This window comes from Larimichthys crocea, chromosome XVI (genome assembly GCF_000972845.2).
Source record: "Larimichthys crocea isolate SSNF chromosome XVI, L_crocea_2.0, whole genome shotgun sequence".
NCBI classification, from domain to species: Eukaryota; Metazoa; Chordata; class Actinopteri; family Sciaenidae; genus Larimichthys; species Larimichthys crocea.
The window spans coordinates 22,809,594-22,834,375 of NC_040026.1; the positions used below are offsets into that span (position 1 = coordinate 22,809,594).

Here is a 24,782-nt window from a genome sequence, read left to right on the forward strand (position 1 = left end):
TGGATGTATGGATGGCTGTATGGATGGGTGGATGGATGGATGGATGGATGGATGTATGGATGGGTGGATGGATGGATGGATGGATGGATGGATGGATGGGTGTGTGTATGTATGTACGTATGTATGTATGTATGTATGGATGGATGTATGTATGGATGGATGTATGGATGGATGGGTAGATGTATGTATGTATGTATGTATGGATGGATGGGTGTGTGTATGTATGCACGTATGTATGTATGTATGTATGTATGTATGGATGGATGGATGGATGGATGGATGGGTAGATGTATGTATGTATGGATGGATGGGTGAATGGATGTATGGATGGATGGATGTATGGATGGATGGATGGATGTATGTATGGATGGGTGAATGGATGGATGTATGTATGTATGTATGTATGTATGGATAGATGGATGGATGGATGGATAGATGTATGTATGTATGTATGTATGTATGTATGTATGTATGGATAGATGGGTGGATGGGTAGATGTATGTATGGATAGATGGGTGGATGGATGGATGGATGGGTGGATGTATGTATGTATGTATGTATGTATGTATGTATGTATGTATGGATGGATGGATGGATGGATGGATGGATGGATGGATGGCAGGGCTGGCTCTTCACAATGGTGGAACAAGCTGTGAGAGGTTTCCACTCGACATGTTCTGACAGTCCCGCCTGCTTCCTATTAATTATATCCAACAACAGAAACACAAGTTACGCCGTAGTGTATAGGCTGTCCTCTCTTTGTGACATAGCTTAGCATCATGTGTCATCTTCTCCGCAGCCCGTCTACCTGGGCCAAACTTTCTGTGTTCAGTTCCCTCCAAACTCCCCCGACAACCTTCCCCCCTCCACCCCTTCTCCCCCGCTATATCCAAAGTTTTGTACAAATGTTTTAAAGTGAATAATTTCCTTTTTATTTTATAATCGTAAATGTTATGTTTTTATAAATATTATTTATTATACAATGTATATATCTGTATGACTGAACTAAGATTATATATTTGAAGAACAAAAAAACTGTCTCGTGCTTTTTGATTTTTTTTTTATTGAAACCAAGTGAATACTCACAAAAACACAGAAAAGGTCCCATCAGGAGTCCGCTTGTCCGCAGATATAAAAGTCTCATTCTATGGTAATAAAACTTATTTTTAGGTTAATACACGCACATGAAAACATAGTTATGGTTATCATAATCCGCCAGTAGATCCCCTTCAATGTTACAAGTCTACCTTGGATGATAAACAGCACTAACTTTTAAAAGTGGTTGCCAGGCTTCAGCTTTTGGTTGCCATTTTTAGTCCCCTTATATTTTGAGCAATGAAGATACAATATGTGAGTTTAGTAATAATAATAAAAAAAGGCGACATAAAATGTTATTACAGTAACTTTGTTACTAAAAAACATTGAAAAACAGCAAGTAAAGACAATAACGTTGTCAGATAATATTTGAAATATCACTAATGTAACAAATATTAAGAACGTGTTCATGTATTTTATGTTAAAAAATGTTTTTAAAGGTCAAGAATTTGCAGCCGTTGCCATTTGATTAGAGACATGTCCCTTCACACATGAATCATGTTTATAGTTGTTTCATATATTGAACATTCATAGATCATTTTAATTTGAGAACATTTTTCGTATTGTCAACAAATGCCACAGAAACCAGCAGGGATATTTCTCATTTGTCTGTCCATTGTTGTCCGAAACTATTAAAAACACATCGCCGCGCCGCACTGTTGCACCACAAACACGCTGTAATTTATTTCAGCTGTCCGTCCCTGCTGCCAGAAAAACTACAACGCCCAGCTGTTTGATACAAGAGAGAGACAGAGCTGGTTTTCAGTACCTCAACGCCTTCAAGGCCATTGTGTAGAACATGTACATCATGATTATTCATCACACGCACACAAAACATACTGAATATAACGTTTTTCACATGACCACATTTATTGCAATGACATCCATGATTCTTCATAATTACAAACAGAAAGGAAAGAAATGTATACAGTTAATAAGCTTTGGTTCATTCGTAATTAATTTCACTTGTATATGAAAAAATAAAGAGAGAGAAGACCACGTGTTGTAGCAACACTATTCCCCTGTGTAAGCACGGTCGTGAGCGACGAGTTACCGATAAGTGAAACAATATTCTGAAGCGTTGTGATTTACTGTGAGGCCACACGCACGCTGCAGTAGCTACTTGGTAAACGGCTGACTGTGTTTTCTTGTCGAGCTGTACGGGCGATTGTGCAACGTAGACGCTGTGGAGGTTAACCGCAAACCGTCTGAGTGGGTTCTTCTCATCGCGACGTGCCATATTTCTCATAATTACGAGATAATTACGCTAGATTACAAAGTTTCCTCGTGATTTCAACATGCCGTAATTATGAGAAGAACACCTGATAACGAGCGGATCGTTGGGTCTGTTCACCTACACGTTTCATGTGTGGAGATGTCTTAATTTTATCATTAAGTCCAGAGTTTCTGGGTAGTAATATAATTAATTTATTCATAAAATAAACAAACGAGACACAGGCAAGTACATAACATGTTAAGAACAGAGTGAGATCTTTAAGTCACGGAGACGCCACGTCCTGGAATGATCAAATTACAAACCTGTGCACACAGATATACAAACAAACAGTGTTATGATTAGTGTCTGTGCATGCACGTCTGCCTGCCAGCCAAACTTTTTAGACAGAAGATCTCATTGGAGTGCTCGGGGAGGGGGCGTCACATCAGAGATTACAGCACAAGTCTTCAAGAAATGCAATATACACAGATACAAACACACACTCACACACACACACTGCTTATTTCTCTTATGTTACATCTTCACATAGTGCTGAAGAGGAGGAGGTCGCCTGGCTGCGTGCTGCTGCTGCAGTGCAGAGAGAGTTTCTTCAGGGATGGGACGGGAAGGGGAAGGATGCGGAGGGAGGGAGATGGAAAGTTCTCTCTCGCTTGCTTCCTCCTGCCAGCCTCTTTCAGGCTTCCGTTCATCAGCAACTGAGTGAAGAGAGACAAATAAAAGTGAGCGGAGACAGGCAGGGGAAGGAGACGTGCTGCCACAAGAGAGCACCTGTCTAGTCGACCTATTTTTAGGCACGCCGTGCGCCGACTATATACCATAAGTCTCTCTGAGGCGGTGATGTGAAGCGAAGCTCCGGCTGCGAGTTGAAAAGTTGTCGGAGCGTTTGTTGTTCATCACCCTGGGCAGCCTCTCCTCTCATGGGGGGTGTTTCACAAAGCAGGATCAGGAGGAAGTTGGCCAGATAACTTTAGAAACTTTAAGAACGTGCGACGATCGAGCCATATTAACAAGAGTGTGAATTGTTTTACAGACTCAGATCAGAACAGCGGTGATATAGGACGAGAGATCTGATCTTATTAGTCACATCCGTGCCCTCATACCTGATTCAGAGCCTAAAAACATCCTCACTCCAGACGGTGGAGAGCCAAAGATATCAGAAATAATAACACAATTAAAGTAGTTCAACATTTTGGTGCCTCTAAAGCTCAACACGCTTCTTTAACTTGTATAGAAACCAGAGAGTAAAAACAAGTTGTGCTTGTTTTACGACGACGAAGAAATGACACAAACTTTCTACGTTGAGCTGCTCGTGCGTTGAGCTACAGACGTAAGTGAAAGCAGAGAGACGATTTCTTTAAAGGTCCAGTGTATGAAGGATTTCGTGCCACCTAGCGGTAAGGTTGCAGATTGCAACCAAATGAATACTCTCCTCCCACGCCGCACCCTCTTCTTCCAAGCTCGTAGTAAAAACAGTGGCAGCCAAATTAACATAAAAAGCAAAAGGTCAGATCAGAGTTTAGTTTGTCTCCGTGAAGAGGACCCGCTCTCATTTTAGGACGACGAAAACACAATATGACTTATTTCAGGTGATTAAACACTAATGAATATTTTCTTCTTCTTCATTTCCATAATAGATACACCTAAATCTGACACGCTGCACCTTTAAGTGTAAAGATGATTTTGATGCACGAACACAAAACATCAAATTTCAGCAGAAAACTTTGATTTATGTTTTCTAAAATTACATTTCTAAGTAGTTACTTGGAAAGGTGAGTTCATTAAGTGTTTATGACTCAGCAGAACAGAGCGTCCTCTAATGAAACACATTTTAATCAGGCTGACATTCTCTTGGCCTTCATCACTCTGTGGTCAGACGTCTGCCTGACATGACTTGCACCATCATTACACTTCTGTGGGTATGAATCACTAAACTGAACTCACGGTTTTACAGTTTACACAGAGGAGAACATGTGAGCGTGTCGCCCGATGCAGGCGCTGCAGTCTCACCGTTGAAGGATGCCTCTTTCCCACTATGCGGCTCCGCCGAGTCTAGATTGCCACGAACTTTTCAGAACCCAGTCTGCGGGGGGACAACATGTCTATTATTAATCACACTTGATGCGCTGATCAGAATGTAAACACTGCGCGCTTCACTTGTAAATGAAGTGACAGATGTGTGTGTGTGTGGTGTGAGTGTTCAGTGTCACTGATGATCCCCGCTTTGCTCCAAAGGAGTCGGGGTTAAAAACAGGAAAAGAATACTTACGCTCCTTCATCCTTCAGTAGACTCAGGAACTTGCTGACTCTGTAGCCGGGATCCATCTAAAAAAAAAAAAAAGAAAGAAAGTCAAGCACAGCGTCGTCTTACGTGCACGCAATAATAGGTGTTATTTTCCCCCGTGTGAACGAGCATCTGTTTCATTTTAAATTTCGGAAACAAGGTGTTGAAACATCAGAGCGGCGGGTCCTGGAGTTCACACTGGAGTTTGTACAAACAGGACTGTGGAGAAGGGGAGGAGGAGGAGGAGGAGGAGGAGGAGGAGGAGGGGGAGAGAGAGGAAGTAAAATTAATGGCAACCTCTGCAATAACTTACAGTATGCCTGGAATCGCCTGTAGCTATTAAAGTTAAGACATGAGAGCAGTCAGACACGCTGGAATGAGAGGAGAGGAGATAAAGACTTGAAGTGTGAGTGTGCGTGCATGTGTCTGTCTGTGTGTAGCTGTTTGCAGCATGTCTCAGCAAACACAGGTTCATACTTCTTCAGGCTGTGTGTGTGTGTGTGTGTGTTGTGTTGTAGGGTAGCAGAACATGGCTGCATTTGTGCATACCACAGCAATTACACAGCATCCAGCCTCAACAAACAGGCAGCGCACATCAACATACCACAGACACGCAGGCAGCAGCCAGTCAACAGTCAGATTTAGGTCAAGCTCTGCTGCTGCTGCTGCTGTTCGCTACACGTCCTGCTGCCTGTTTCAGTCGACAAACTGCAGATGGGAAATCTTTATCGTATCGAGAAGCCGCCGTGAAACAAAGCAACTTTGTACTGCACACTTCCAACAGAACAGCTGAGACACACTGAAGAGACGTCTTCTGCTTTAAAGAGGACGACGGCGACGCAGTGTTAGACTTCCACTGATTAATCCATTAAAGATACAGACGTCCTGACTAATCTAAAAACCTGGATCATCGGTGTTGCTCAAACAAGCCATCTGTGACGACACCCACCTGTCAGTCAAAGCGTCCACGCTCTTAATCCTGCATAACTTTAAGCCTTAATATAATGTGAACAGGTGAGTTGTATATAAATTCACCCTCAGTACAGTTGTCATGAACGGGGAAATTAGCTACAGAGACCAAAACTGTTTTTTGTACCAGGCTGTAAACATGTTTATTTCTGCTTTAACATGGGGACTTATGGAGACTGACTCACTTCTGGAGCCAGACTCAAGTGGACGTTAGAGGAACTGCAGTTTGTGACAGGGCGGACTCGCAGTGCTATAAAAAGGTTCATTCTAAGTTATGCCTATGATATTCTTTGAATAGAGCCACTTGAATCTTACACACTCGTGAAATAATGAACAACAAAACACCACGGGGAGGAAACACGCTCGGAAAGCCATTAGCTCACAGCAATAATAGACAGGTAGTCCTTCGAGTAGTTGCTTCTAGCACGTCTGTTTCTCAGGGCTGCTTTTTCTGTTGAGACTTAACAGAGTAAGACTCCCTGGATCAGTGATTGTTGTCATCTTGTGAGTCTAAATGTGTATAATGCGATCCTGGAGCACAAAGGCAGATCTGAGTCCTTTGCCAGGTGTTTGTTTGTCTGTGGACAGATTTCATCAACGCGACATCACCAAACTTTACAGGAGTGCAGCTCAGACGCCGAGTTTAAAGGATGGGTGAGGATCAAAACATCGACATGTTGACGTATCTCTCTGTACGTGAAGCAAACTTCACTGGAGAGATCTGGCCTTGTATAAAGATTAAACGCGTTCAGTCACCGAGCGTGCCCAGACACAGCGTTGCAGTGAAGTTGCCACCTCCTGTGGAGCGATGATGTGATCCTAACTAACGCCGCTCTGCATCGTCTCATTATTTAACAGGTGAGAACGAGCAGCGAGCTTGTCGAGCGGGCGTGAAGAAGTTGATCAAATTAAATCACTAACCCTGCGTCTCAGGCAGCGTGATGTACGACTCGTGCTGACTCGTGCAGGGTCGGTCCAGATGGATCATTCGGGTGTTTTGACAGGGTCAGGGCCCTTACAACAGTTTGCAAGTAAATCATTTGGGTTACAACAATTTAAAGAGGGACTCTTAGAAAAATGTAAAAAACATAACTCCAGGGCCGAAGCACAAACTCCTGAAGGCGTCTTCAAAAAGGCGAGCAGCTCCGTACACACTGCACTTATCTGTACATACAACTGGATCAGTGAAGCCCAGAACCTGCTCCCTGATGATGATCTATGTTTCATTTCCACGGCTTTAACGTACACATGCATGTTTTTATAACCTTCCATATGTGTACGGCTCTTATGATGACTGATATTAACTGAATCGAGTTGCTTCCCTCTGATTCAGAACACGTGAATGTAAGTTGGACCGCGTCGTGCAGAACATGGTTTCATAACTATCGGGTCTCCAAAAAAAAAAAAAAACAGTTTTTAGAAAACGCACTGGATCCGTCTGCTCAACAAATCATCGGCACAGTTTTTCATTCCAGCATTAATAGATGACAGTTTTTTGTGACGGAGGCAGATTCTGTTGAGAATGCCGGCCAGATGTCGAGGAAGAGCAGGGACACGGCGCTTGAGCTCCGACCGCGCTGTTAGGAAAACAATAATACACGAGCTGAGCCAGTTTGAAATGTGTGTTTGAGAATAATGATTAAAAAAAGCGTCGACGGAGCTTCATCTGAAAGAGACAGGTTCACAGGTTGGAGTCGAACACTGGACTGAGCAGCGGAGCGAACCAGCACACCAAGGTGACTTTTAAGTCGTCTTAATCTGCCACATCAGGATGAAATCATGAGGGTCGGTCCTTCCTGAAACTCAGAATGTTTGTACAACGTTTCATGAAAATCCATCCAGCAGTCGTTGAGAGTTAAGACTTCCTCACCTGGACGGACATTTCAATCAGCATGAGCAGCTTCTTGATGCCGATCCACAGACCTTTGCCCTTCACAGCTTTAGCTATGCTGGCCCGCTCGACCTCCTCAAAACTGCCCAGCAGCTGTGGAGAGAAGCCGGAGAGAGGAGACGAGAGAGGAGATCAGTCCTGAAAACAGCACGTGAAAATCTTCTGATGTTTGGGGTGTAAACCTGCAGCTGCATACGTGTTTGTTTTTTGGTGTGTGTGTGTGTGTGTTGGTGTGTTACCTCCAGGGCCTCGACCAGCTGCTCTCCGCTCGAGATGTTGGGAATGTGGATGGTGGTGCTGAAAGCGTCCAACATCTCCATTTCCTGGAGGACGTCTTTGCGACTCGTGGTGCCGATGATCAGTAACTTACGACCCTGAAAGAGAAGCGGACCGTTCATCTGTACTCTGTTCATTAACGGGGGGAAGCAAAGAGACTGACAGTTCGACTTTCTATGAGATTTAAACATTCAGGACACGACAGAAGAGACAGTGTAGAGTCAGGACTGGTGTCATGGATCACGGATGTTCATTTGGAGGCAAACAGCCGTCTTGCAGGTTCACTGTGTGAGATGGAGCTCATAAAATCTGACTGGATGTTGAAGACAGACCAGGACCACAAGCCGGAGTCAGCTTTTCGTACATGGGGCGCCCGCTCCACCGGGTGTCGTGACTCTCCAAACTACTGCGATCAAACGCTTTGATTCAGTTTCTGTGGCTCTTAAATTTGTCGTTTTCTTTACGCTTACAATGCTGAGTCACTCGACATTCAGGTCATTTTCTGACATGACACCAGGTCACACTGTGACAGGATGGTGGACGTGAGATTGCGGACCACCGTTTTTGGAGTGCAGATCTTTTTGGGATGTCCCCGGTGAAGGTTTGACGGTGTGCATGAGGGCCGTAAGTCACAACAAAGAGCAAGAAAGGATTGAAAATAACAAGAGAGGACAACAGAACAGAAGAAAACAGAAGAGCAAAGAAGCAAAAGAGAAAATGTAGCTCCGCGCTAAGCCGACAAGTTGGAGAAGGACCAGGAGGAGAAGACGAAGGAGAGGAGAGGCAGAGGAGTGGCGAGTAGACAGGGGGATTATGGCTGCCGGCTGCCCCCCCATGGCGTGGGGGGTTGTGATGCTGCATGCAGATGAGGTGCCACACAGGCGGCGGTGCTGCCAGGTCCTGGCTCTCTCACAGAGCCCATTCTCCTCCCTGTCCCCCCGGCCTCCCCCGGCCCCAGGCACCCCGCTGGGCCCAGCGCTTTACAACCCCAGAGGAGCACTGCAGCCAGGCATTCAACACCAGGCCCCGCGCCACTTCTCATGCACATGCAGCCATATAGTGGGGCTATACTCTCATTCACAAACCCATCAACAACACACACACACACACACACACACACACAAACTACAACCAAAGAAACTATGAGAAATGGGTCTCTACCTCCACCATTCACGGTGAGCACAACAGGCCTGGACCAAAACACTCTCTAATAACCATACACTCACACACAGGCGCTCACACATGCCGCTCGCAGCCAAAGACCTCCAACAATTCCTCACAAGACTTTGCGCTGGCATCCAGAAGATCTGCTGCCCTCTTTCTGCCACCTGAGGACTCGCAGCCCTGCAGTGAGCACGCCACACACACAAAAAACAAAACACCACAACAACAACAAAGTGTTCGTTACCTTCGGAGGAGGTTTCTTCAGCAGCACCAGCAGAGCTTGTAACACCAGGTTGGAGAAACGAGGGCCGATCGGGACGTAGTCTGACGAGACAGATGAAGCAGGTTCACATCCATCAAGAAGGCGAAATGCTTTTTTTATTTAAAGTGCAGCGAGTCTCTGAGGGTCTTACCTAACAGACGCTCAATGTCATCGACAACCACACAGCTCAGCTGGGACTTGTAGGCGTCTTCAAATATCTATCACAGGGAATAAAAACATGATTATTTTTTTGTTATGGTGTCATTACACGCCTGCCAGTTTGTCTGTAGGTGTCACATTGAGGCAGCCAGGTGATAAAGCTTTTAAAAATCACGAGATGAGAAACAACAGCATCGATTAAAAGTCTTACATGCATCAGTACGGGTGATACATTTTCACACCTTTAAACACGATCGAGACGAGTCAGTTTGGTTTCTATATTTCAAGACTTTATAGGGAGTGTAAGAGTGAAAGCTGGGGACATGCAGTGAAGGGCCACAGGTCGGATTTGAACCCTGGCCCGAGCCTTCGTACGTGTGCCGCAGCTAACTCGTTACCTTTTTGATGGCTTGGCATTTGGCGATCTCCGAGTGTCCGATCATCTTGTCCGGGGAGCAGATCTTGATGAAGGGGAACTGGGAGTCTTCGGAGATCTTAGCAGCCAGCGCTGTTTTCCCGCTGTTGGGTGGGCCTGAGGGAGAGGATCCATCACTGATCAGCTGTTTTTTTTTTCATGTTTGGGAGCTGCTTTAGTTTAACGTGCGAGTCCTACCCTCCAGCAGCACGGACACCAGCGGCGTTCGGTCGCTGTTCTTCGTCTGCTGCACCAGCAGCCCGCCGTCCTCCAGGACTGCTGACACCGGGTCGCCCCATCGGATGATCCCGTTCATGATGTAGCTGGCGTAGTCCTCTTGGTTGGTACCAAATGCCTGGACAGGAAGAGAGAGACGGAGACGTAGTGAGGTTGGTGGGCGGATCAGCTTCAAAACATTACAGCATTTCCTGTTTGACTGATCACCGGTTATAGGCATGAACCCGCCTGAACACATTCAGCTTAAGTCTGGGACAACACGGCAATAAATTTAAAGTAAGGTCGAGGCCACATTTAAACAGTTTTATGTGGTTTACATTTAGATTAAAGTGTCATGGTAAAAGGCAGACGATAATTAAAATAATATGATATGTGCCAGTGAGAAAGGAAGTCGACGGGCTTACAGAAAATCCTCACGAACTCAGAGCGGCGTGACGAAACAAACAAAGACAACAATAGCGGGGATGAGAAACAAAGGAGTGAAAATATGAGTGACGTAAGAAAGCACGAGAACGATCATTACCGCCAGAAAACTGGAAGGAACTGGAAGTTTCCATGTTCGGGTCATTGTGATTTATAAAATATAGACTCGCTCAGGCTTTTTAATAAATAATAAAAACACAGAAAAGAGAGTGTGAGCGACGTTCAAGCGACTTACAGGTTTGATGTCGTTGTTCAGCGACGCCATGAAGTCGAGTCTGCTGACCTGCAGCTTCTCCGCCGTCTCGATGTTTACCTCCACCGTGTTACTGGCCTGCAAACACACACACACACACACACACACACACACACACACACGCACACACACAATGCAAGTTGAGCGACAGCAAATAATGAGTTACTATCTTGAGTTGCTTGGATGAACTCCATGCCTCCTGCTAATGAAATCCATTACTTTGCATTACGTTGAGGTTGCACCATGTGTCAGGAGACAGTGTGCTCCCTCAGAGCAGAAAGGTCAGGCCGGGAGGAGGAGGAGGAGGAGGAGGTGGAGGAGGTGGAGGAGGGAGGAGTAAGTGTTTAGAAGAGGGAAGAAAAAAAACGTCACAGCCGTCAGACATGTGTAAGGCACCTTGTCTGTCATGTATCATCACTATCCAATATCTGCTGCTGCTCTGTGTGTGTGTGTGTGTGTGTGTGTGTGTGTGTGTGTGTGTGGCGGCAGAACACTTAACAGATGAGAACTTCAGCTTATCTGTGTGTCCCGCTGAGCTGCGTAGAGATTTGAGCCCACGCACCTGATAAAACACTTGTGAGGTGAGGGCACACACACACACACACACACTGAGCAACACAAGTCATTACAGCAGTGAGTGACTTTAAAAAAAAAAACATTATTTTATAACTTGGAACAGGATTGTGTTATTAGAACACAGCTGGAGCCAATCGCAGCTGACTTAGGGCGGAGTGGCCGGGGGACATCTCGGACAAGTCGCCAGTTCACTACAGGACACGTAGAGGCACAACAACCGTTCACACCTATCACCAATGAACCTGTTGAGTGTCTTCGGACTGCGGGAGGAAGCCGGAGTACCCGGAGAGAACCCACACAGACACAGGGAGAACTCCACAGAACCCTGAACTACAGTCTGGAAATTAAAATATAGATTCAATGATATTTGTAACCCTAAAAATCATCGTTGACATGACGTTTGTCTGCAGGTCATACTGTCCCAACAACCCTCCTGCAATAAGAGGCAACACTCATTAAAAACAAAGCCATGAACTAAAATGCATCATATTTAGTGACAAAAACTTTTCAAATTTGAAGATGTGCTGTTTTTTATATGACCGTTATCTGAATATCTTTTAGGTCGGACTGCTTCTTGAAGGCCACGTGAGCTCTGAGAGATTCTCATGCTCCTTTTCCTCACAGAACTCCTCTCCAGTCGTACCGTAGAGGATAACTGTGAGCAGTAACATGTCAAATATCTGACCTTGATGTGTCTGTTCATGGCGGTGGACTGTGCAGCCCTGACCAGGCCCTCCAGCTCGGCACCGCTGTAGTTCTTAGTCTCCACGGCCAGCTCCTTGATGTCCACGTCGCTGTGCAGCAGGTCGTACTGACGCATCTTCGTCGTGTGGATGTGCAGGATCTGAATTCGTCCCTTTTCATCCGGTAACCCTGGAAAAAGAGACGAGACATTCACATCTTAACGACCTGAACAGAAGTTTTCCTTTTGAACATTTTAAAACTTCTTTATTGTCACACAGCTGTAAAGAGTTAAACCTCATGAGCGCATTCTTCACTGCTTACCAATCTCCATCTTCACCTCCAACCTTCCCGGCCTCAACAAGGCCTCGTCTATCAGGTCAGGCCTGTTGGTCATACCTGAGGGAGGGACAGATGGACAGATAGCGGAAAGGTGAGACAGCAGAGGAAAAAGGATGAATGAGAGTGATGAATTAGTGAGTGCAGATGTTCAGAAGGAGAAGAGAAAGAGAGTGTGTGTGTGAGCACCTATGACCAGGATGTTGTTGAGCTGCTCCACGCCGTCGATCTTGGACAGCAGCTGGTTGACCACGGTGTCGTGGACTCCCGTGCTGCCCGCCATGCTGCCACGCTGTTTGCAGATCGCGTCGATCTCATCGAAGATGATGATGTGAAGGCCGCTGTTTGCACCGAGCTGAGAGATGACGAGGGAAAAGAATAATAAAGCAAGAACTGTGTAATACGCTGTCTGCTGGCTTGCATCATCAGCTCTCACTAGACCAAATCAAATCATTGTCGAAGGAATTAATCAAAAAAATACAAGGCAGCCTCTGTTGGGAGAGCGCGGCTTCTCTGTACTGCATGAGTATAAAAACCAAACCTGAAATAAAGTCATTTAAGAACTTCACAAGGTCTAAGTTTCGTCTGAGGACCTAATTATTTCAGTTTCAGCTCTTAGAGTTATTTAATTAATCCTATTTACTGACAAACAAAACAAACAAAATGTCTCTAATTAGTATTTTATTATTTATTTTAAGCTTTTCAAGGTCTTCATGTATCATAGTTGGCCAAAGAGTCGAGCACTCTGAGGATTTATTTTAGATTTTGCATCCTGAAATGAAGTTTCTAGAAAATGTAAGTTTCCTCTGAGGGGCAGTGTCTGACCTGTCGAATGCTGATACATTTATAACTACACTGAGAGCTGAAGCTGAAATAATTAGGTCCTCGGACATAACTTACGGCCTTGTGAAGTTATTTAATTATACTGAATTTTATATTTTATTTCAAGTTTGGTCACGAACACAGAGACGAAGGCTGGCTTGTGTTTCCTCTGACAGTGATTTGATCTGCGCGCTGCGTCGTGAATCGTCTTCTGCACACGGAAAACATCGTCAGATATATTTTAAATTAAAAACGACAAAGACGCTGTCGAAACCTTTCTGTCAGTACTGACCCTCAACGGAGAGACAGATGGAAGAAGTGAGGGAGCAGCAGGGTGGGGGGTTATCCCTCCATCTACTAGGCTGTCAGTCTCAGCCGTAGCATTTAAAGCAGGTGTGGAGCTGTCCTTATTACACACTGGATGGTGTGTGTGTGTGTGTGTGTGTGTGTGTGTGTGTGAGAGTGTGTGTGTGTAGGGAGGTCTAATAGGAGGTCAAAGAGAGCCCAGCCCCTCATTAGGTGGTGAAGAGTGAGGCTCGACGCTCACTCTGTCTCACCATCCAAACCGACCGTCAAACATCACTGCTGGGTTTCAATGCAGAACTACCCCCCACCTCCACACACACACACACACACACACACTTTAGAGAACTTTATTACAGCTATGTCTGGCTAAAGGGCAGATCTCTCCACTCCTTCAGAAATTGCTTTTTTCTGTTTGGACAGATGAAACGTTGATCTGTGTTTCACGGAGAGTCTAAGCTCTTCTTATAATAAGTCTAATGAAACAGTCGCGTGTCGCCCCCTCTCACCCTCTTCTGTTCCTCCTCTGCGTCTGCGAACAGCTTCCTGATGTTGGCCTCAGACTCTCCGACGTACTTGTTGAGAATCTCGGGCCCGTTGACGATCTTCGGCTCCCGGGCTTTGAGCATCTTGCCAATCTGTCGTGCCATCAGGGTTTTACCGCAGCCCGGGGGTCCGTACAGCAGGATCCCCTTCACGTGCTTACAGCCTGGAGACAGACACGACAGACAGTTTCTACTCGTTATGAAGCTTGTCTGGTTAACTGAGCAGCAGTAATTATCCCTCTTCAGGTGTTTTAAGGCCATGCATCCACAGTATTTGTGTAATAACGAGGACGACAAGGTACAGCGGTGACCCCTGAAGCGAAGCCGACTCAGCCTTCAGATACTGTATTAGTGAGACATAAAGAAAAATCCATATCACACGAAGTTATTCACGACACAGAGTTCAGAGACGCCGCTGAATGAAATTATTGAAGGATTTGTTCTGTGCAGTCGATAACTGGCTCGACTCGGGATTCTGCTGCATAAATGAAGTTCACCCGCGTGTGCAGCTTGTTGGAGGTGTCACTCTGTGGTTTGTGGTGATATTAAAGAGTTTTCAGTGTCCTGGACAGCAGGATCCAGGTCCGGCTGATTTCTTTTTGTTTAATTCCTCCTCAATAAAGATCAAGCGTGGACTCTGCGAGCTCCTCCGCTCCACTCGAGTTTACAGTACGGCCTTTTGCAGCTGCTTAATGACATTTATCCCCAGACTAATTGAGAGGCCCCTGATAACCATCTGAGCTGCCATTTGGGCCCGCTGAAGGAAAAGCAGCCGGGATGACAGGTCGAGTCGGTCGACGGGGTGGGGGTGACGGAGGGTGAAGAAGTTATGTGGTTGTGTTTGGGCGGAGAAAGCGCTGAAGCTTCTGTCTGTCTGCTTCACCTCTCAGGGTGCAAAGGGGAGACAAGGTGAAACTTTCAGACTTTTGCTCCAGCGCACACGCGAAATGTAAAATGTGTTAACGTGCACGCCGCCCCCACCACCCACCTCTCTGTCAGCACCTGCTCCCCCCCCCCACCCCACCCGACGCCTGCCAATTACAGCTTCACCTTTTAGCTGGATGCTCTATCAGGGCATGCCATCTCATTACAGCAGCCAGCTGGCCACAGCCAAAGGCCGACTCCTGCACACAACCACCCAGCTTAAAGGTCAGCTCACGTGCGATGCCGGACGCTGCCACAGGCCCGGAGAGCTGCTGGGTACGGAGTGTTTAAAGTAATGTGTGTGTTTGCCAGGCTCAGAGGTTTTTAACGACAGGTTTTCACAAGACTCCTCGGTCTGGGAGCAAGGATTAGGACTGGTGTGATTGTAGGCATGTGTGTGTGGGAAGAGAGGGTTTTTTCTATGAGTCACAAAGAAGTATACCTGATGGCTTTCATTACAATGGGCTGCTGTCTTCTGCGATGTGAATCACCATCGTAATCTGACAGCTGTCAAAGATCTATTAATGAGTGTGCGCAGGGATCACTGTCAGGGGCTTTGAGTCACGGCCGAGGCACCGCGGGAGGACGCTGCCTCGCCTGGCTAATTGTTGATTGTGGGTTTGTGTGATTCAGACAATGATACAGCGCTCAAAGGAATTATTCAAAGTTTTGTTTGCCATAATGTTGATTCAAGGATTAAACACAAACCAAATATAATAACTGAAAACAGTGATTATATTTGGCAGGTATTATTATTCTGTTCAAACTGATGAATGCTGAAAAAAATTACTGAGAAAGACAAGATGATTGTGTTTCTCTTTCTGCTGGCGGCAGCTGGTAACATTTCGTGTTTGCGTGTTGAGGAAAGACTCGTGTGTGTTTTTGTTTTGTTTGATGGGAGCTCTGATGATTTCTGTCTGACTGGAGGACGCCGCTGGGTGAATCCAAACGTCCACCTGGACTGTGACGCGTTCACCATCATCACATCAAGTCTGTAAAACTATACGCCGCCGATAGACGAACTGTGGGGAAAGTTTCCGGCCTACGTGATTCAAGTAGCGCAGGTTTTGATGCACACTCATAATAAGTAAAAAGATAATTAAATCTGTGAACTCTGCACCCCCAAGCAGACTCTCTGGAGGTCTTCAGAAAGTCCGCGTGGACCGGATGAATTTTGGATTTGTACAGCACGTGCAGACATCTTGAGAACGAGCCTGCAGAGTGTGTGTGATGAAGTCCAAACGTTTGTTAGCGAAAGGTTAAAATGACTCAAGACATCGCTGGAAGGTCTGTGCGCTTCACTTCTGTGCTGAACTTGAAAATGTTATGAAATCATCATCTGACAAACTGTAAACAAACGGCTGAAAACAGACGAATAAGTGATGAGAGGGATAAACTCACCCATCTGTTCCACTATGTCTGTAGGGAAGACTCTGGAGGCGAAGGCTCGACGGAAGATGTCAGAAAACTCCTTGTCAAGGCCGCCGATACCCATCTTCTCAAAGTTCCAGTCTGGGCTGATGATGGACTGGCGAGACTCTCTGGTCTTAGCTTTCCCTGGAGGAGGGTCGGACAAAAAAAAAAAAACAGTAAATATGTTGCACTCATACACTCAGCAGGAGTTATCTGGGATCCTAAAATGATTATTTGCAATTAAATTAATATGGTGCCAACAATTTCTGTCATTTACAAGATTTTATTTCTGACTGATGTGTTCAATAAGTGATCACAACGTTCATATAATCAGAGTTTATCACAGTCAAACATTGTTTTAAAGGTAAAGTCTTTCTCAGGTGGCACAGTCCAACAGTGTGTGAAGTCTGCCCCCTTGTGGTTTTCACAGAGAATCAACAGAAGTTTGCTGCGTCTCATCCTCACGTCACCTTTAGTGGCTGATGACGGCAGATTAAACCATGAGATCAACCGTCCACACCGTGGTTACCTGAGATGAAGCGCTCTTGTTGTTGACACTCACCAACCAGAGTCATAGATGAGCTGTCCGACTTCTCGAAGATCACCTGACTGTTTCCTAGCAACAAACCGATCTCAATCTGAGGAGGGAAACCGAACAAACAGCTGTTTACTCTGCAGCAGACATGTTGTGTTCATTCAAACGAAGAACTTCAGTGCTGCAACAAACTGTTCTTCGGATACCTTTGGTCTGGCTTTGCTGGCGGGCTGTTCTCCCTTCAGGATGCTCGGGTCCATGGCCTCGATGTTCTTGATCACCAAGCCAAACAGCTTATCGCAGAAACTAAACACGAGCTACAAACACAGGGAGGAGGTCAGGTTGATGACACAAAATGCTCATTACAAATGGAACTTCTAGCAAAGAGGAACATGAAGGTACTCTTAAGTAGGAACATCCCTTCATCCCTCACTGCCAGTCCGGTGCTTTCCTTCGAGTTACCTGCTGGCCGACGCTGAAGGCCTGGCTGTTGAAGTGCTGGATGAACTCTCTGGCCATGTTGTCCGAGTCGTAGGGGTTGCTGTCCACGTTCTTCTTCTGCAGGAAGTCGATTTCCACTGTCATGGTGCTTATACACTGTTTGGATTTGTCAAACTTGTAGCTTGTTACTATAAAAGAGGGGGGAAACAACAGGTCGTACAGGTGAGAATATGTTTCTAAATTAAAGCCGCAGTCATTTTTGTTTTATGAAGTAATCTATTTAGCAACTAGATAAAACAGGCTCAACACTTTGTCGAGCTGGAGGAAACTGCAGAGCTGTGTGATCATTATTTGCAGGTGTGTCTCTGCGATCAACGTTTCAAAGCAGAAGTATTGCAGCAGGAGAGAAGAAGGAGGTTTTGATGCTGTAAACTGATTTATTGATCAAAATAACAACAATAAAAGCAGGTAAACTGTGTGTGTCTGTTTTAGAACATCACACTGAGGGTCCGGCCAGCAGATGTCACCATTTATGACTCTGCATGGTGATCCAGTGCTTCAGAAATCTTTGTTCCACCCATCACTGCTACTCCACATCCACCAGTATGTCACAGATATTTATATTCTGATTATGCTCAATTAGACACTAATCAAAACAGCAGGGTCTGAGCTCATTAGTACATGTGGCGGTTACCAAATCAGCTGACGCCTTGTTAGCAGACAGTTTTAGTCAAACTGCTCCTGAATGTGACTCTATGTGATTCAAATCGTCTGCATGTATTCAAGCCTCGTTATGGAAATGATCAGGCCGCCACCAGGTAATTAGGATAATTACACCCACGATGCTGCTACATTATTCATATCATAGTAACCAGGAGAAAATATTCTACCCATTGTGGAGATTAATTGAATGTTCAAATATTCTGATCTGGTTGGTTTGAACAGAAACGCACACAGAGACGATTCCTTTGATCAAATATTAGAAAGAGCACGTCAAGAAAGATTAAAGTATCACGAGGCTTATTCATTCTTTCACATCGGTGGATTAGATTTTCATTCCTCCTTTTCACTTCTGATATGCAGACAGTATCATAATAGCGGCCATCATTTTGGGCATCACTTGGCCTGAGGGTAGCTGGGCAAAACATTTCATCAAAGCACAGGCCTCGTCTTTCTCTGGACGCCGGCCAGCCTCTGAGACAGACGTGCAGTGACACCACCCACACATATTGTTACACTGTCTCTCCGTGTGCTGGTTTAATCATGTTCCCTCCACCCTGTCGTGACATCTAAATAATAGCTAAACCCCATAACCCCTCGTACAACTCGGGATCTGCGGGACGTGACCGTCAGAATCGAGACTGCAGCCTTTAAAGTCAGTCACATGTGAGCTGCAGAAATCCTTCAAGGTCTGACGTTGGATTTGATGTTGAAGGTTATTATGTTTCTCCTGATGCAGGTGTCTCATTCACGGAGAAGACAAAGACTTGTCAAGCAGTGCTAATCAAGAGATGGCAAACTAATTGCAGTCATCACAAAAGGCTGAAAGGACGTCCCAGAACAGAGATGAGGTGCTGCCAAATCCAGCAAGAGTTACTCATTTTAAGATTTCAGATTCTGCTGAATAAATGTTTCACTGCTCGTCTATCTTTTAGGATTGATTTTCAGATTTTACTGCTCACTTTGAGAAGCCCGTCGGGGTCTTGTTCCCTAACACTGCCAGCGTGTTAACCCCGTACGAGCCAGCGTGTAGCCTTAGACCCTCGGACGGTCGAGGTTCAAAACTAGAGGGGACCTCACGTTCTCCGTCAGGAAGCCCCGACTTTGGAACGACCTGATTCAACTCAACTCTTGTAAATCACTTCTGTTTTTGTGATGATGTCTAGTTTCTATCTTAACCAGAACTACTTTTTTTTTTAAAGAGAATTTTTTTGGCAGGCACGCAGCAAACGGCGGTCCGACGCAGGATTCGAACCGGGGCCAGCTGCAGCGAGGACCGTAGCCTCCATACACGGGGCGGCCACTTAACCCACTACGCCACCGACCGCCCCAACCAGAACTACATTTTTTTAATGTCAGATTTCTCTTTTTCTAGACCACCAATGAACAGTTGGGTTTTTATTTTTGTTTTCATCGTTCTGTCCGTTTCTGTGGAGCTGAATCTGTTTTACTCTTATCTTAACCTGTGTGACCTTCTCTCGGGTCCCCTGCTCCGTAAAGCACTTTGTAAACTAAATAAAGTTATTATTATTATGACCTTATACAGAATGCTACAGTATAACTAGGAGTGCTTTATTATATTTCGAGAAAGTTGTTCTCTGGATTGAGATGCCTTCAGGTGTCACAGACACAAAAAGACGTAGATTAAGAAACTTTTCAGGGATTTTTCTTCATTTTAATGAGTCAGTCAGTCTCTTGATACTTTGACTTCTCTCCATCTTTGCCACCAAGCTCCGAGCACATTTGTGGACATTAATGATTAAAACTGGCTCGGAAAAAATATGCACTTTTATTTTTCTCAAATCAAACTCACCTTCAACCTCTTGTCCAATCGAGAGGCCGGCCCATTTTCTCTGCAAAGAAAATAAAAGCCAGTGATTGATTTAGTTCCATGTCTCATCATTTCTTTTTCATATATTAGGAAACATTATTGCAATGGAACCATTTAGCTAACGATACAGCTATAGTTCAAATGAACAACACTACATGTTCACAGAGACATCAGTGCAACGTTCCTCTGCAGCACGGTCTTATTTCACAACACTTCTACGCACTGACATGCAGAATTCAGATCTATCGTTAATGCTCATACACAGGATGTGCTTTGGAGATGACGGCCACCACGTCAAATAACATTGAATGAACTCCTGTGGTGAAATAAGACCGTCTTGAGGAGGTTACAGTAGTACCTGTGTGCTGCTGTGGCTGCCAAGTGTAAAGACGGAGGAAGAGCAGGCAGAGACAGGCAAGGCGGGAAAAAAAAGCAGTAACAGACAGATTGAGACAAACAAAGAGGTCCATGCAAAGAGCCCACAGACAAGCTAACGGATAACTCTGACTCCAGCTTCACATACTGCTAGAAACAAAACACGGAGTCTGCGAGTGTTTGACGATACCACCTGTTGAATAAATGTGTTACTTTGACAGGAAACAGAAGCACAGCGGTGTTATTTAGAAACGTAGAGAATAATCATGACCTGAATATGCAGAGGAATTCATTTCGTCACTCGGGAAAACAGTTTACCAGCGATGCAGAGCTACAACCAGGCTGAGAACGTGTGGCGGTGGGTGGCTCGTTCGACTGACACCTACCTGTGGCAGGCTGAAGGCGATGGTCCCAGAGTTAACACTGGGGTGAGTCTTCAAGGTGAACACATACTTGTGGGCTAAGTTGCGCACAGTCACGTGTCTGCAGTGAGGTGAGCAAACAGAAGAGTCATCACGCATGACGCACACACACACACATACACACACGAGTACGACAGGAAAGCACTCACTGTTCAAACTGCGGATCCTTCTCATTGATGACGGCACAGTTGGTCAGTGACAGCTCGTCAGTCGGGCATCGACCCGCTTGCATAATCTGAAAAGGAGAGCAGAGAATAACGTGAACTGATTAAATTAACCCAGACGTCTGAACGATGCAACGATGAAAGCTGCACGTCAAGGTTTGGATCAACGCACGGCTCCTGCTGAGAACAACCTTTCGATAACTACCATAAACTTTTACTCTGCACATTCAGTAATCTACAGTTTCTAAAATGTATGTACCTAGAGGAACCTCAACAGGCTTCTCATATGGATGTAACGATGACCTCTGCTGGCACACGAAGGCCACCGTAGCTGCACCTGCACACTTTAAACGTGAGAGGTGAGCAGGCGGGACGACTGAACTGATCAGTAATCTGTAATCTCACGACTAGATGTTGCACACTGTACCTTTAATATGTTTGTTATTCACCGAAACATGAATGTGAAAACCCAATAAATCACATCCTGACGCTCACAGCTGAGCAGCTGTCAGTTATCAGCATGAATGAGCCGGAGGCACAGAGCGCAGTGCTGTGGTGGATTATTCAACACTTTTACAAAGTTAGCCTGACTTACTGATTAAAATAACTCATGATGAAGCCAACAGCTATTTAGTTTTTAGATTATTTGCTTATTTTGTGAGTAACTTCTATCAGGATGACTTCGTTAAGTAGCGTTGGTTCACAGGAACTGACTGAAGTGTTGAAACACACTTAAAGTCAAACGTTGCTCAAACGCACCAAACAGAGTTTCCAAACACACTAAAACATTCAGAATGTTGTGAAGAAGTGGATAAAATAATGAACAAGACATCTTTAATATTTCCTTTTGATGGAGGCTCTGTGTGTTTTACGGCGGCATCGTGCAGCCACAGAATATATGACGGAGGGGAAACTTTAAAATCATCGTCTTCCCTCTGCTCAGAGCGAAGCAGCACGTTGCCTCACACTGAGCCAGCTACAGGCCGGGTGATTCAGCATGAAGCGAGCTGAATCCATCATGCACCGACGGTGATGAAATATCAACTAAAGGTTGAGCGAGCCGCTTGGGACTCGACAAAATGACACTGTAGACAAAAACAAAAGTGTCTTCTCGAGGCAGATGCAATATTCTTCGTCTGTATGAGACTATGAGAGAACAAATGTCCCCAACAATGTTCAAACCCAGAGAAACATGCATGTTTATGAAAGGTGAGCAGATTGAGCCTGAATGAAACTTTAATATCGTCACGGCAGGTGGATTTTACTGGTTGTTGATTGTTTAACAACATGATCCTACACTTCTTTACAACATCATCAGCGACAGTGAGAGCTGTGGCGACAAACCCAAACACAGCCAGGCTCAGTCTGATGAAAATCACTGCTCTCATTCTGATAACCTCATTAACTTCATGACCCACATCTCAAAAACATTCAACAGTTTCATCATCCAGAGTAACCACGGCGTCGCAGGCTGAAGTTCTGCAGATAAACCTGTGTAAATCACTTTAAAATGAACCCTGTAATCTGTTATTGCATCGTGATCGTGATTTGAACGACAGTCAAATAAACATTAACTTGAAAATATGACCCATGAATTATACCTTTAAGTCTTCCCTGTGCTCCACAGACTGTGACATCCCTCACATTGTTTTTCATGTAATCAGCTCAGATGTTAATAAGTGTAACATGTATGAATGAATGAAACAAATCCTATCTTTGTCACAGTTTTACAGAAGTGTTAGTGGAGTTCTGACGGGAACTTGAATCAGTTAGAACTTTCTCTAAAGTCAACAGACTTCTGTCACAAAATAACAACATCATACTACCTCACTGACAAGAGGAACTGCAGTTTTTAGAGCAGTGTTATAAAAAGGCTCATTCTACGATCTCTGAACTGACCGTGGATTAATTGTCCTGTCAGTTACGTTAACATGAGGTTGAAATGTTCTGCAGCAGGTCTCAAGTGGACGTTTGAGAAACGTTTGAGAATCATCACTAATAAAAATAACTCCAGGGTAGTGAGTAAGTAAGTAAGTTTGATGCTGTTTTTGTAGTTTTCAAAGCTTGTAACTATTCCATCCCATGGTTTCATTGCACAGACTTTGGTTTCATCAGGATTTAATGAGAAAAACAAAAGTCAAACAGAACATCCTGATCTACCGTCAGCTAGAAGACCAACGCCTCATTCAGCTGAAACTCCAGGACAACTACGTCCTCTAGAAGATCTGAGTGACGTTGAAGAACGCAGTGACAGCAGTGATCGAGGTACAGTTAAGTACAGTATTTTCCAGTGGATCGTGAGTGGAATGAACAAGCGTCTCGTGTTATCAATGAGAAATCAATCTTAGATTATTCAATAATATAAAAAGTAATCTAAAGTGTGTCGGGTGTCGTTAGCTCTCTCTCTAACTGATCAATTCAATAACAAATATCAAATAAATATATCAAACATATTGGATCAACATTTCCACAAACATGGTTCACCTACTCCGCTGTGTTTTCTTCTGTTGGCCTCATTAGTAACTAACAATAATACAAACACAAAGGATATGGACGATACCATCACATGAACTCATGAACGTTCTTCTTCAGCGTCTCTGCTGTCCAAAGAATTCACATCATGAACGTTAAAAATGATTTGGTGGCCTTAAATCAGGAGGAGAGCAGTGAACGATGACGTCTTTAGCTCGTTCATGACGGCTGCTTTTTGCAATAAAAACTATTGATATTGATTAAAAACTTGACGTGATGGAGAAAAACTGGGATCAGTTTTGGATTCAGTCAGACCTAACTCAACAAACACTGTGTGCCCATGAAACACACTTTGACTCCTTCACCTGTAGGTGCACCTGATGGAGAGACCACAGCTGTTCACACACACACACACACACACACACACAATGATTCAGCCTTTTTTTTAAAGTCGTAGCTGCATTTTCAGCCTTTTACATCGAGGTCAGTCACAGCTGAGTGGCTCTGGGTCTCGAACCTGTGAGCTGTGACTCACATAAAGCCACACACACACACACACACACACACACACACACACACACAGACTACATGTATCGTCAGTCACAGCTGAGCAGCTCTGGGACTCGAACCTGTGAGCTGTGACTCACACACACACACAGACTACATGTATCAACAGTTGAGCGGCTCCGGGACTCGAACCTGTGAGCTGTGACTCTCATAAAGCCACACACACACACACACACACACACACACACACACACACACACACACACACACACACACACACAGACTACATGTATCAACAGTCAGTCACAGTTGAGTGGCTCTGGGACTCGAATCTGTGAGCTGTGACTCACATACACACACACAGACTACATGTATCAACAGTCAGTCACAGCTGAGCGGCTCTGGGACTCGAACCTGTGAGCTGTGACTCACATAAAGCCACACACACACACAGAGTACATGTATCAGTCATGAGTTGTTTCTCTTCCGGGCTGCTGAACTTTTGAATGACAGTTTCCTTTGACGTGGAACAATCCGCTGTTCCCGCTCCAAACTTCACGTTAGCTGAGCTGCTCCGTGTTTCCTGCGTGTACCGTGCTTAGATCCACTTACCCGAGCCGACATCTTTGTGTTTCTGACGGTTCTGCTCCGGTTCGAGAGCAAATTCAGCGCGAACGAGCCGCTGACACAGCGACTGCACGAATGAGACGACGTGACGTGACGTGACGTGACCGGAGAGAGGCGGGAGCTCCTGACGTGCCGTGATGTCATCACGCACACGACGCACACACACGAGAATGAGGCGATAAAATGTTTATTTAATTTTATGATTTATTTCTACATTAAAAACAGCCCGATGGATTATAATACCCATCAGATATTTAAAGTTAAATAGCCTGAAGTTAAAACACAAAGCAAATGATGATGATTTACCTGAAAAAGAAGTTAAAACACAAAGCAAATGATGATGATTTACCTGAAAAAGCTTAAAAATAACAAAAAATCTTCGTTTTCTTCTTTGTTTTATTTGGTATGTGTATTTTACTATAT

General features: G+C 44.9%; 1 protein-coding gene across 1 annotated transcript; it reads right to left on the reverse strand.

Moving 5' to 3' along the window:
* Positions 1–1,711: 1,711 nt before the first annotated feature.
* On the reverse strand, positions 1,712–24,484 carry LOC104925164 (vesicle-fusing ATPase). Its single transcript, XM_027289302.1, has 22 exons — positions 24,345–24,484; positions 20,739–20,824; positions 20,554–20,650; positions 19,775–19,814; positions 17,263–17,429; positions 17,007–17,117; positions 16,828–16,903; positions 16,254–16,409; positions 13,893–14,092; positions 12,448–12,613; positions 12,244–12,318; positions 11,924–12,111; positions 10,645–10,740; positions 9,948–10,104; positions 9,733–9,866; positions 9,327–9,393; positions 9,158–9,237; positions 7,713–7,847; positions 7,453–7,566; positions 4,599–4,654; positions 4,340–4,412; positions 1,712–3,027 (listed from the first exon to the last, which is right to left on the reverse strand). Exons 1-21 carry the CDS (start codon positions 24,354–24,356, stop codon positions 4,382–4,384), a joined length of 2,244 nt encoding a protein of 747 aa, XP_027145103.1. The 5' UTR covers positions 24,357–24,484; the 3' UTR covers positions 1,712–3,027; positions 4,340–4,381.
* Positions 24,485–24,782: the final 298 nt, after the last annotated feature.

Coding starts and splice junctions, on each gene's coding strand:
- LOC104925164 (XM_027289302.1), bottom strand. Junction 10,741..11,923: donor CCATGAACAGACACATCAAG/GTCAGATATTTG, acceptor GTGTGTTTGCAG/GCCAGTAACACGGTGGAGGT. Junction 9,394..9,732: donor AATGCCAAGCCATCAAAAAG/GTAACGAGTTAG, acceptor TCCCTGTGATAG/ATATTTGAAGACGCCTACAA.